At 41.9% G+C, this 13,950-nt stretch overlaps 2 protein-coding genes across 3 annotated transcripts in view; one reads left to right on the top strand and one right to left on the bottom strand.

Moving 5' to 3' along the window:
* The window catches only part of crema (cAMP responsive element modulator a), a 32,664-nt gene that overhangs the window by 5,103 nt on the left and 13,611 nt on the right, over window positions 1-13,950 (bottom strand). The window contains exon 1 of one of the 2 annotated variants that reach the window (XM_071533146.1): window positions 3,192-3,442. The exons of the other annotated variant lie outside the window; for it this stretch is intronic. Within the exon in view, the coding sequence (XP_071389247.1) occupies window positions 3,192-3,222 (31 nt within the window). The 5' untranslated portion in view covers window positions 3,223-3,442. Of the gene's footprint in view, window positions 1-3,191; window positions 3,443-13,950 lie in introns of those variants that run through there. 2 annotated transcript variants of the gene reach the window in all.
* Window positions 7,672-12,930, top strand: LOC139655786 (uncharacterized). Its single transcript, XM_071533157.1, has 2 exons — window positions 7,672-9,323; window positions 11,235-12,930. Exons 1-2 carry the CDS (start codon window positions 7,672-7,674, stop codon window positions 12,928-12,930), a joined length of 3,348 nt encoding a protein of 1,115 aa, XP_071389258.1.

Raw genomic sequence — 13,950 nt, 5'->3', positions numbered from 1 at the left:
AGAGCCACGGACCCCCATTTGATGAGATTTTTTCTCTCGGACCCAAATCTGAGAATTTGTCCAGAACTCCATGACTATCTGTATTGTAAGTAGAGCGATAACAGTGAAACTATGACCAAAATAGTCATTCTTCTGCATTCTCTAATTGTGTTAATTTCTTGTAAATTAAATAATGGTGAAGTTTCACAATTCATCAATTTGCTGGGGACCCCTTGGAACCCCCTCAAGGACCCCTGGCGGTCCCCGGACCCCACGTTGAGAACCACTGACGTAGCGTATGCTTAAGTGTTATTAATCTACCACGGATGATTTTGTGTTTTATATTCTCATCACTTAACTGCTAAGTTGAACAATATGTACATATGACCCATTCAGCACCCTCTGAAAATAAGTCAGTAAGAAATATATTACCAGCATGCTTCTAGTGCACCTGTACCAAGGTGTGCACAAAACATCACGGAGAAACGTTCTGTACTGTGCTAGCATGGGTACAGCATGGTACATTTACACAGTAGAAAAAAAACAGTTGACACAACCTACGCCTCTGGTGACCCTCACCCCTGATGTCCCTGTGACAGCGGATTAGCCAATGTTGTGTGGGGTAACGACTGCCGCCCAAAACACAATCACCTTGACCAGACAGCAACTCAGTTTAAGTCCATTTCACTGATTGGTTTATGCAATAAAAGACAACAAAGCAGTGAGTTACATAATCAAATTCAATTTGCTGCCTTTATCATATCTCTAGTGAATGCCGACGCTGATGCTAAAAGAAGCTGAACTGGTCTTTGAGAGGGTAGAGGGTTATGTCACCGTTTACAGACAACACAACAATTTAGGCATTTAGCTGATGCTCTCATCCAGAGCGACTTACAATGAGGGACCAAGAAGTTTAGTGTCTTGCTGTCTATAGGATCAATTCTGTGACTTTCTGGACTTTCAACCCACTTGGCCAAACTAGCCATACTAGCCTCTAGCCTGCTGACCTTCCAAGAGCACGAATGAAAAGAAAAAAAAATGAAATGAAAGAAAAAGAAAAAATGAGTCATTACATTTATATTTTTGTATTTCTCTGTTTATCACAGTTCCTTCTTTGCCATTCAAGTTTGCAAGTTAGCTACCTCCTGCTCCAAAAAATGAGATGATTTTTGCCTCTGAGATGTTGTCTGCCTCTCTGATGTTTGTATAACTAAAACTCCAATCTGCGAAGTCCTTGAAAATACACAGTTTTGTCCTTATTTGTCATAAGAATGATGATTCAAAATGACAGCTAAAAACCCATCACACCTCAGACCACAAACCAGGTTTTGTATTTTTTATTTGTTGTGTCTGATGAAGAACACTCATATTTTAACGGTCTACAAACCTGAACATATTAAATATTTTTGAGGCTGCCAGCTAACTGAAGACCTTATAAAACAGTGATAATAAATATATATTGAACATTTCTCAAAGTTACAAAGTGTAAAATGAAAGGAACAAAACTTGTTAAAATAAACACGTTCTAATGAAAAAAAAGCTTGCATCGCTGGCTCCATTAAGGCCAGTAATATCTATAAAATAGCAATATTTCTGAGGATGAAATCTGCATTTATGAAATACTAATTAGTGAACTTTGGGTCAGCATTTTTTTCTAAGAAAACAGAAGATATATACTAATTTGGAATGGAACCCCTCCTGAAAAGAACAGATTTACTGATTTGATTTGATTTGATTTGACTTGATTTTATTTTATTAGGAATTTAAAAGCACAACAACTCAAAAGAGTATCATGACACAAAATCCCAGAGGATAGCACTTAAAAGCATCACTAAAAACACCAATTTCCAAAGTGGTCCTTGATGGAAACAAACAAACACAATACATACAAACAAACAAGTCGATGGAAACAAACAAATTACAAGGTAAACCTAGTTCAGGATAAACCCTTACTGATATATGCAGTGTGATATATAGTCAAATTGTGATAGTTTGTCTTACAGTGTTACTTTTCTCTGAATGTGAAGTCCTATGTGTGTCAGTATGTACAGTAAAATGCTGTGTGTTACCGATAATTGTTGATTTACTGTAATTGTCAGTTAAAGTGACTGAATCTGGGAAAGGCAGCAACATGCAGCTTTCTGAGTATACATGTGCTTTTTCTAAGTGGATGACTAAACTGCTGCCACTGTCCCTGTCGTCTCTCTTTTTTTCTTTTGCCTCCTATAACATTCTTTCTCTCCCTTTCATAAACACACACACAAGCACACACCCATTCAAAAGCACACACTCAGACATGCGCACACACACACACACACACACACACACACACACACACACAAAGAGCGTGCTCTCCCTCTCTCTCTCTCTCTCCCTCTCTCTCTCCCTCTCTCTCTCTCTCTCTCTCTCTCTCTCTCTCTGTGTGAGCGTCCGTCAGTGTAATAACAGAGTGAGTAGCGCTGTGCTGACGTCAGTGTGTGCGTCTCTCTCGCCCGTTTTGCATTCTCTCTTCCCTGCCGGCTTCTGTTCCAGGAAACCGGAGTGACGTCAAACCAACGACTATCTTCTCCCCCCCCACCCCCCTACTCTCCCCCCCCCCCCCCCCCCCCCCCTTCTGCCTCACTGCCACTGGAGTGGTGTAGAGAGAGAAAGACTGTGTGTGTAACGAGAGTCTGAGTGTGTGTTTGTGTTTGTGCTCGTGCGTGTGTGTGTGTGTGTGTGTGTGTGTGTGACAGTGGGATACAGGGTACAGGCAGGAACAGAGTTGAGCAAGCTAACCAAACACTCGCTGCCTTGTTCAGTCAACTTTCTCGTTTTGTAACCGGCAAAACTGAACTGTCACGGTGATTTTCCTTTGTTGAAACGCCGGAGCCGGCTGTCAGCTCTGTTGCGTTGCATGTTTTGTAAAAGCACACGCTCCAACATCAAGTTAATTCATTCTGGCGTTTACCATATAAAATAATTACTAAAAGTGATTTACAGTTTCTCAGCAAGAAAAATCTTTGCTTTCCATGAACAGCACACAAACTTATTTGCATTCTGGTTACTGCAGGTGCGACCATAGAAATACCTGAAAGTCTAACTGGGAGGAATAGTTGAAAACATAAGCAACGCAGACGCTGTACATTCCCAGATAGTGAAAGAATGGGACACAGACCTTTGCACTGCTAGACACATTAAAAAAAAAAAAACATGTATGGGAAAAACACTACCTGACTCAGTCTCATCCCCGGTCACAGCCATGTCTTGTTTCCAATAATCCAGCCCCACGGTAGCAAAGCACTTCAGCACCAAAACAATCTTCTTCCCTTTTCTTTAACCTCTCTCTCCTTCTACCTTCTTCTTCTTCTTCTTCGTGCCTCAGTCTCTCAGCTCTCTCTAACACGAGAATGGGCACCCATCGACTTTGCAGCCAGATTACAATTACGGACATTGACATCACAATGACATCACTCTGGCCCCGCTGAAGTCAGTGAAACACCCCGGCTTAGAGTTCCCTCCTCCCTCTCTAGATCAAACGCTAAAGCGGAGAAACACAATGCGAGCCGGGCAGGGAGGGAGGGAGGGAGGGAGGAGTGGAGGAAGGGGAAGGGAGGGAGCAGGGGGGGTGGGGGCGGGGGGGGTGTATTTTTAGCGCTTGTGACGCAACTAGAGAGACGCTCGACAAACAAGAGGATATTGTGTCCCAAGTGGCTGGTGCGCAAACTGTGAGCACCCTGATTGGAGTTATTTTCTGTGTGTGTGTGTCTGTATGTCTGCGTGTGTGTGTGTATGTGTGTGTGTGTGTGTGTGTGTGTGTGTGTGTGTGTGTGGCAGAGAAAGAGAGAGAGAGAGAGCAAAGGAGAGAGTTGCTACTTTCTATTGGCAACTGATATGTCACCATAGTGATCCAACCTTTATCCATTTCATCAAAGCTTTTACATTATCTGTTCTAAACACCCGGTGTTTAAGTAGGTCTTTCCCGGGAAAAATCCTCTGCCGCACGGGAAGTGATGCGTTTTACGTTTCAGGTTTGTTTGGAATAAACAGAAGAAGAAGAACTGGGTAGTTAGCATGAGCAGGCGAACAGACAAAGAAAAGAGCGCCACCTACAGAAATCCAAGGAAAATGACGTCACAGTCCCGCCCACACTGTTTGATTGACAGGTGATCTCTGGGAAGTGCAGTGCAGAAACACCACAGCAATGAACACTTAGCAACAAAGACAGAGACAAAACAAGAAAGGAAAAAAAAAAGAAGACAAAAAAAAGAATCTTGCAGATTACCACTTTAGGTAGAAATCATCAAACCTCTACATTCAAAAAACTAAAGAAAGCTAAAAAACTTAAATGATGCAGTCAGATCTTGTGTCTGTACAACTGCAGCGTTCCTTTGACTTCAATGTGATGACTTGCAGAAAATGTCAAGCAAATAAAAAAATTACATAAATTGACAGACACATGCCATTTAACCAACATGATTTCTGAGGTCAAATAGTTTTCTCACCGCTACGGTTATTTTATACAATGAATGCAAGTCAATGAGCAAACCGCATATTAATGTTCATATATTTAGAAGCATGAAAACTATAGCGCTTAAAACAACTGGATCTGAAGTAACTTAAGATATCAGTGATGATAAATGTGTATTTATGGCAGTGTATTCCATCTGAATAATTTAAATTCAATAGGCCTCATTCACGAAACTTATCTTAAATTTGTTCTTACGAAACATGGAACAAAGGAAGAAATAGCTCACTCAACTCCAAACGCTTCTTGTGGTCTTTAGGGTGCAGACTCTTGTGTATGCAGATTAAAAAAAAGGAAGGGAAAAGGAAGTCCGCAACAAACATGTTTCAGCGCTAAGCCATCATCAGCGTTTCCGACATGCTGATGATGGCTTAGCGCTGAAACGCGTTTGTTTCTCAGCTTGCTGCTGTGCGTATAATAAACTGTTGTAATTTATTTGGCTGTGCGGGCATCCCTTCCTTCTTAAGAAACATACCTATGAAAAACCAACATGGGATTCATGAAATATGCGCAGACTCTCATTTTTTGCGTATTCCATATATAGCTATGTATATAATGTACATATATACTGTATATTTTTTTTAAAGTGTAAGTGGTGGAGTGACAGCAACTGAAAAAAAAATACACGCATTGTTTAGGCTGCAGAGCCCCAGAGCCCTGCATCTGCAAAATTTACCCATTCCTTAAAGGATAAGGCTGGTGTTTTTTAATGCATTGCTTACCGTCAACAAATCCAATGAAAATAACAAAATCAACAATGCGTTTGCTCTGCTCCCGTTACTTTCTGACTTCCCACGTACCATTTTTAGCCTTCAACCTGGAAGTCATTCGCTCCAATTGTAAGCTAAAAACCTTGAAATACAGCTCACAAAGACATAGTTTCAATTTTAAAAATCGCTAACTGTTACCACGAAAAGTCAGGCTGCTGTAGTTCTTACCAAATCAAATTCAAATGAGAACTAATTCTTCATTATGCCGGGTACTATTTTCGGTGCTTATTAAGTTGTTTGAGGAAAAAGTCGGCCGGCCCGGTGCATCGCGATGATGAAATATGTTGCCCAGAGCAGCAGCATGACTCTGTGACGTGTTTTTAATCGGTTTTTTTTAGTACAATGGAGTTCTATGGCTGCTGGGACATGGCTGCATTGGGCACCGGCTACATGGACGAGACTTGCTGGCAAAACAAAATCATTGCTGATTTTGTTATTGAACACATGAACTAAATATTTTGGTAACAGGTGGAGTTTTTATACTCAACGTAGTTTTGTTCACTGCAGTCTTGCATGTCCCCACCTGAGCACCAAAAAAGTGCAAGTTTAGCCAATTATTCTCCAATCAATTCTCCAAAGGACCTTAATGATGGCACCAGTCATGGCTGCTGGGAGATTTCTGACGCAACTGCACAGCCTCTATAGAAAATAATAATATTAAAGATACTGACAACTAGAAGAGGATGATTTTTTTTAAGAAACTGTGTGTGCTTGCTTCTGCCTGACAGTTAAGGTTACACTTAAGCTAAATTAAGCTTAAACTGATTGGAATTTAAAATATCTTTCTAATCAGACATACAGACACATTTATATTACTATACTTGTGAGGACCTTTCATTGGCTGCATGCGTCGCCTAACCCTTAACACTGTCCTTAACTTTCACCAACACATGGCTAACCTGAACTCTTATCCAAACCTAAACCTGAATCCAATTCAATCACATGAAACTTGGTGTGGATAATCTTGGGACCGTCCTCTTTCAGAGTTGCAAAAAGTTTAGTGGTAGGTCAAATGGTTTGGCTTTTATTGACCAATAAACTTTTAACAAAACACACCCTATCACTAAATTGGACATAACTCATTAACCATTCATCTAATAAAGCCAGCATTTAGCTGACACTTATCCAGTGCAAATTACAAGAACAGAGCCGAAACAATTCCTACATGCTGAAATATATTTAGGGCATGAGCATGGGGTGATGGTTAGAGAAACCATCCCATAAGCAAAAAGGCACAAATTCAATCCCAAGCAACAGCCAATGTGTCCCGTTGAACTGTCCTTGAGCAAGACACTGAACCCTTACCTGGTCACACATTGTAATTTGCTCTGGGAGTGTCAGCTAGATGCCCAAAAGGTAAATGAATTCAAGAGAAGTTCATAACAGCAACAGTAGAGCTGGAGGTTGAAGGAGATACAGGGGACGCAGCCTGTGGCAAGAGGAAATTATGTGAACTGGCTGATGAACTGATTTTCCCATGTTTCATATTAAATTTGGTCATCACACTGGTCTAGAGATGCTGCCTGGTAACCAGAGGGTCACTGGTTCAATCCGCACAGCAGCTCATGTGTCCATGACTGTTGAAGTGTCCATGAGCAACCAGTCCTCCTGGGTGCCCACGAACTCTGATGGTGGTGAGGGTGATGAATGCACACATGTATGTCTCATTGTTATGTGTGAAGAAATTAATGAGCTACAAATAATAATAATAATAATAATAATAATAATAATAATAATAAACAGAGCTTGCAATCCAAGACCTGCCTCCATTCTTTTTCTGAATTGACATTACTCAAACACTTGCTTGAACTATTAAACCTGACTGATTCAAAATAAATTGTTCTAAAAAGGTTAAAGAGCAGGCCTCAGAAGCAGGTCTCTGCTGTCTCTGTTTGAGCGATACACAAATGCTTGGAAGTGGTTGGTGGTGTTAACAGTTTAGTAGTTTTATTTATCTTATTGGTTTCAACTGTGTAGTGTGAGTTACATAATATTCCTTAATAACCCAGTGAGGTCATTGACCCCAAGTGTATCTCTTACATTCTTATTTGCCATAATCTTCGTTTCATATTTTAAATGAGGGCTAAACAAGCAGTGCTTCTTTAAAACTGCACTTCCTGGGTTGAAGCAGAAACTGATGACCCCTCCCTCTTCTTTCTGGTCTCTCAAATAGAACAAGTTCCACTCTGTCAAGATGTGTGCTCCCCCCTGTTCCCTCCCCTTTCTCAGATCTGCCAGTTGAAGGATGGGTATAAACAACACAGTGTAAATTAGCAACAGCTCTCAAGCCCATACACAGCAGATCAGCGAACGAATGTGAAAAACAGGAACAGATTATTGGTACTGACCAGAGCGAAACTCATATCTTTTTAGGGAAATGAAACTATTTGACATTCACTGTCACTGAGAAGTGAAATGGCGCAACAAGGATTTCAGCTGAACGAAGACAATTTTTGCTGTTCGATCTGTCTGGATCTACTGAAGGATCCGGTGACTATTCCCTGTGGACACAGCTACTGCATGAGCTGTATTAAAGGCCACTGGGATGAAGAGGATCGGAAGAAAATCCACAGCTGCCCCCAGTGCAGACAGACCTTCACACCAAGGCCTGTCCTTGTAAAAAGTACTGTCTTAGCAGGTATAGTGGAGGAACTGAAGAAGACAGGACTCCAAGCTGCTCCACCTGATCATTGTTATGCCGGACCTGGAGATGTGGCCTGTGATTTCTGCACTGGGAGAAAGCTGAAAGCCCTCAAGTCCTGTCTGGTGTGTCTGGCCTCTTACTGTGAGCAGCACCTCCAGCCCCACTATGAATCCTCTACCTTTGAAAAACACAAGCTGATCGACCCCTCCAAGAAGCTTCAGGAGAACATCTGCTCTCGTCATGACGAGGTGATGAAGATTTTCTGCCGTACTGATCAGCAGTGTATCTGTTATCTCTGCTCCATGGATGAACATAAAGGCCACGACACAGTCTCAGCTGCAGCAGAAAGTACTGAGAGGCAGAAAGAGCTTGGGGTGAGTTGGCAAAAAATCCAGCAGAGAATCCAGGACCGAGAGAAAGACGTGAAGGTGCTTCAACAGGAGGTGAAAGCTATGGATCGCTCTGCTGACAAAGCAGTGGAGGAAAGTGAGAAGATCTTCACTGAGCTAGTTTGTCACATTTGGAAAAGAAGCTCTGAGGTGAAGGAGCAGATCAGATCCCAGCAGAAAGTGGAAGCGAGTTGGGCTGAAGAACTTCAGGAGAAGCTGAAGCAGGAGATTGCTGAGCTGAGGAGGAAACAAGCTGATCTGGAGCAGCTCCCACACACAGAGGATCACATCCATTTTCTACAGAGGTACACTTCCATCTCACGTCTCAGTGAATCTATAGACTTATCCAGCACCAATATCTATCCTCTGCAGTACTTCAGGGATGTGACTGCAGCTGTGTCAGAGACCAGAGATAAACTACAGGCCATTCTTACAGAGGAATGGCCTAACATCTCATTGACAGTGACTGAACCAGAGCCCAAGACCAGAGCTGAATTCTTGCAATATTCACGTCAAATCACACTGGATCCAAACACAGCAAACGCATATCTGTCATTATCTGACGGGAACAGAAAAGCAACATTGATGGGAGAAGAACAGTTATATCCTTGGCACCCAGACAGATTCACTGAAAGGTGGCAGGTCCTGAGTAGAGAGGGTCTGACTGGACGTTGTTACTGGGAGGTGGAGTGGAAGGGGGTCGAAGTTGTAATAGCAGTCTCATATAAAGATACTAACAGAACAGGGACCTTTGATGTGCGTGCATTTGGATGCAATGACAGGTCTTGGGCATTAGATTGTTACAAATATTGTTATCAATTCCAACACAACAATATAAAAACTCCCATCCCAGTCCCTCGGTCCTCCAGAGTAGGAGTGTACCTGGATCACAGAGCAGGTATTCTGTCCTTCTACAGCGTCTCTGAAACCATGACTCTCCTCCACAGAGTCCAGACCACATTCACTGAGCCCGTCTATCCTGGACTTTGGCTTCCAATTTGTATTGGCGACACTGCTGAGTTGTGTAAACTCAAGTAGACAGAGGTTCTGAAATTATACAGCCCTCCAGAATTATTGATATGCTTTACGGGCAGCAGGGTGGCAAAGCTAGTTAATGTTAAAGTGTTAAAGTGTACCTGAACAAGACACTCCAGGGGTGCTGTTCTGTTCTGTTCAATGTTTTGGCAATACTAATCACATGATATGTTTTGTTTTACAGCCAGAGTAAGTTGTTTTTAAGTTAATTAATTTACAGTGTAGCTGGTTCAAACATGAACATTTGTTTTTAATAAATACTGCAATTTTGACTTATATACTCATTTGAAATATTGTGGCAAGTGCCAATTGCAGCCTCTTCCTTTTCAAAGCATTTGCTGTTGTTGTTGTTGTTGTTGTTGTTGTTGTTGTTGTTGTTGTTGTTGTTGTTGTTGTTGTTGTTGTTGTTATTGTTGTTGTTGTTTTAGATTGTGGGAAAAAATTGAAGGTGCAAAATGCAATACAAAGAACAGGCAATGTAAAACTTAAATTGTCCAAGTTCTTATTGACATTGTGCATGCAATTTTACATATTTTAGCTGTGTATTGCATTTTTATATTTTTAATTAGTCTGATTCTGATATATTATTGTACTTTGTTTCTGCCACTTGAGCATTCAGTTTAGTCCAGTTTAGATGTTTTTACATTTGTAGGCATTTAGCTGACACTTATCCAGAGCAAACTGCATGACAGCCGAAAAAATTCCTACTTGCTGAAATATATTTAGGGCATCAGCATGGGGTGATGGTTACAGAAACCATCCATAACCAAAAGCCAATGTGTCCTGTTGAAGTGTCCTTGAGCAAAATACTGAACCCTCACCTGGTCACACATTGTAATTCACTCTGGATAAGAGTGTCAGCTATATGGCAAAAAGGTAAATTAATTTGAGAGAAGTTCATAACAGCAAGAGTCGTGCTGGATATTGAAGGAGATACAGGGGACGTAGCCTGTGGCAAGAGGAAATTATGTGAACTGGCTGATGAACTGATTTTCTTTTGTCTTATATTAAATTTGGTCATCGCACTGGTCTAGAGATGCTGCCTGGTAACCAGAGGGTCACTGATTAAATCCACACAGCAGCTCATGTGTCCATGACTGTTGAAGTGTCCATGAGCAACCAGTCCTCCTGGCTGCCCATGAACTCCGATGGTGGTGAGGGTGATGAATGCACACATGTATGTCTCATTGTTATGTGTGAAGAAATTAATGAGCTACAAATAAATAGAGCTTGCAATCCAAGACCTGCCTCCATTCTTTTTCTGAATTGACGTTACTCAAACACTTGCTTGAACTATTAAACCTGACTGATTCAAAATAAATTGTTCTAGAAAGGTTAAAGAGCAGGCCTCAGAAGCAGGTCTCTGCTGTCTCTGAGCGATACACAAATACTTGGAAGTGGTTGGTGGTGTTATCATTTTAGCAGTTTTATTTATCTTATTGGTTTCAACTGTGTAGTGTGAGTTACATAATATTCCTTAATAACCCAGTGAGGTCATTGACCCCAAGTGTATCTATTCCATTTGTATTTGCCATAATCTTCATTTCATATTTTAAACGAGGGCTAAAAAAGCAGTGCCTCTTTAAAACTGCACTTCCTGGGTTGAAGCAGAAACTGATGACCCCTCCCTCTTGAGAGTGAGGGGTCATAGAGCAAGTTCCTCTCTGGAACAATAGAGCAAGTTCCACTCCGTCAAGATGTTTCCTCCCCCCTGTTCCCTCCCCTTTCTCAGATCTGCCAGTTTAAGGATGGGTGTAAACAACACGGTGTAAATTAGCAACAGCTGTCAAGCCCATACACAGCAGATCAGCGAATGAATGTGAAAAACAGGAACAGATTATTGGTACTGACCAGAGTGCAACTCTTATCTGTTGAGAGAAATGAAACTGACATTCACTGTCACTGAGAAGTGAAATGGCGCAGCAAGGAATTCAGCAAGGAATTCAGCTGGACCAAGACAATTTTTGCTGTTCAATCTGTCTGGATCTACTGAAGGATCCGGTGACTATTCCCTGTGGACACAGCTACTGCATGAGCTGTATTAAAGGCTGCTGGGATGAAGAGGATCAGAAGAAAATGCACAGCTGCCCCCAGTGCAGACAGACCTTCACACCAAGGCCTGTCCTGGTAAAAAGTACCGTCTTAGCAGGTATAGTGGAGGAACTGAAGAAGACAGGACTCCAAGCTGCTCCGCCTGATCGCTGCTATGCCGGACCTGGAGATGTGGCCTGTGATTTCTGCACTGGGAGAAAGCTGAAAGCCCTCAAGTCCTGTCTGGTGTGTCTGGCCTCTTACTGTGAGCAGCACCTCCAGCCTCATTATGAATCCCTGACCTTTGAAAAACACAAGCTGGTCAACCCCTCCAAGAAGCTTCAGGAGAACATCTGCTCTCGTCATGACGAGGTGATGAAGATTTTCTGCCGTACTGATCAGCAGTGTATCTGTTATCTCTGCTCCATGGATGAACATAAAGGCCACGACACAGTCTCAGCTGCAGCAGAAAGTACTGAGAGGCAGAAAGAGCTCGGGGTGAGTCGGCAAAAAATCCAGCAGAGAATCCAGGGCAGAGAGAAAGACGTGAAGGTACTTCAACAGGAGGTGAAGGCTATCAATCGCTCTGCTAATAAAGCAGTGAAAGACAGTGAGAAGATCTTCACTGAGCTAGTTTGTCACATTTGGAAAAGAAGCTCTGATGTGAAGGAGCAGATCAGATCCCAGCAGAAAGTGGAAGCGAGTCGGGCCGAAGAACTTCAGGAGAAGCTGAAGCAGGAGATTGCTGAGCTGAGGAGGAAAGACGCTGAGCTGGAGCAGCTCTCACACACAGAGGATCACACCCATTTTCTACAGACTTACTCCTCGCTGTCAAGTCTCAGTGAATCTACAGACTTACCCAGCACCAATAACCATCCTTTGCATTACTTTAGGGATGTGAGTACAGCTGTGTCAGAGGCCAGAGATAAACTACAGGGCATTCTTACAGAGGAATGGACTAAGATCTCATCGACAGTGACTAAAGTGGATGTTTTACTGCCACAACCAAGAGAGCCCAAGACCAGAGCTGAATTCTTACAATATTCACGTCAAATCACACTGGATCCAAACACAGCAAACGCATATCTGTCATTATCTGAGGGGAACAGAAAAACAACATTAATGGGAGTACCACAGCTTTATCCTTGGCACCCAGACAGATTCACTGAATGGTGGCAGGTCCGGAGTAGAGAGGGTCTGACTGGACGTTGTTACTGGGAGGTGGAGTGGACAGGCGTCAAAGTTATAATAGCAGTCTCATATAAGGATACTAACAGAACAGGGACCTTTGATGTGCGTGCATTTGGATGCAATGACAGGTCTTGGGCATTAGATTGTTACAAATATTGTTATCAATTCCAACACAACAATATAAAAACTCCCATCCCAGGCCCTCGGTCCTCCAGAGTAGGAGTGTACCTGGATCACAGAGCAGGTATTCTGTCCTTCTACAGCGTCTCTGAAACCATGGCTCTCCTCCACAGAGTCCAGACCACATTCACTGAGCCCGTCTATCCTGGACTTTGGCTTCCAATTTGTATTGGCGACACTGCTGAGTTGTGTAAACTCAAGTAGACAGAGGTTCTGAAATTATACAGCCCTCCAGAATTATTGATATGCTTTACGGGCAGCAGGGTGGCAAAGCTAGTTAATGTTAAAGTGTTAAAGTGTACCTGAACAAGACACTCCAGGGGTGCTGTTCTGTTCTGTTCAATGTTTTGGCAATACTAATCACATGATATGTTTTGTTTTACAGCCACAGTAAGTTGTTTTTAAGTTAATTAATTTACAGTGTAGCTGGTTCAAACATGAACATTTGTTTTTAATAAATACTGCAATTTTGACTTATATACTCATTTGAAATATTGCGGCAAGTGCCAATTGCAGCCTCTTCCTTTTCAAAGCATTTGCTGTTGTTGTTGTTGTTGTTGTTTTAGATTGTGGGAAAAAATTGAAGGTGCAAAATGCAATACAAAGAACAGGCAATGTAAAACTTAAATTGTCCAAGTTCTTATACTTATTTCTGGAATGATGCTATTGACATTGTACATGCAATTTTACGTGTTTTAGCTGTGTATTGCATTTTTATATTTGAATTAGTCAGATTCTGATATATTATTGTACTTTGTTTCTGCCACTTGAGCATTCAGTTTAGTCCAGTTTAGATGTTTTTACATTTGTAGGCATTTAGCGGACACTTATCCAGAGCAAACTGCATGACAGAGCCGAAAAAATTCCTACTTGCTGAAATATATTTAGGGCATCAGCATGGGGTGATGGTTATAGAAACCATCCCATAACCAAAAGCCAATGTGTCCTGTTGAAGTGTCCTTGAGCAAAATACTGAACCCTCACCTGGTCACACATTGTAATTCACTCTGGATAAGAGTGTCAGCTACAGGGCAAAAAGGTAAATTAATTCGAGAGAAGTTCATAACAGCAAGAGTCGTGCTGGATATTGAAGGAGATACAGGGGATGCAGCCTGTGGCAAGAGGAAATTATGTGAACTGGCTGATGAACTGGTTTTCTTTTGTCTTATATTAAATTTGGTCATCATACTGGTCTAGAGATGCTGCCTGGTAACCAGAGGGTCA

The sequence above is a fragment of the Centroberyx affinis genome, unplaced genomic scaffold (genome assembly GCF_046629955.1).
Source record: "Centroberyx affinis isolate AG114_WGS23_722 - 3 ecotype Tasmania unplaced genomic scaffold, CSIRO-AGI_Caff_v1 ptg002327l_1, whole genome shotgun sequence".
NCBI classification, from domain to species: domain Eukaryota; kingdom Metazoa; phylum Chordata; class Actinopteri; order Beryciformes; family Berycidae; genus Centroberyx; species Centroberyx affinis.
This window is presented reverse-complemented; position numbering and strand designations above follow the sequence as displayed.

Excerpts from the sequence above, each read along its gene's own strand:
- LOC139655786 (XM_071533157.1), top strand. The coding sequence starts at position 7,672 with ATGGCGCAACAAGGATTTCAGCTGAACGAAGACAATTTTTGCTGTTCG. Across the intron at positions 9,324-11,234 it reads GCTGAGTTGTGTAAACTCAA|TGAAATGGCGCAGCAAGGAA; the intron begins GTAGACAGAGGT and ends GTCACTGAGAAG.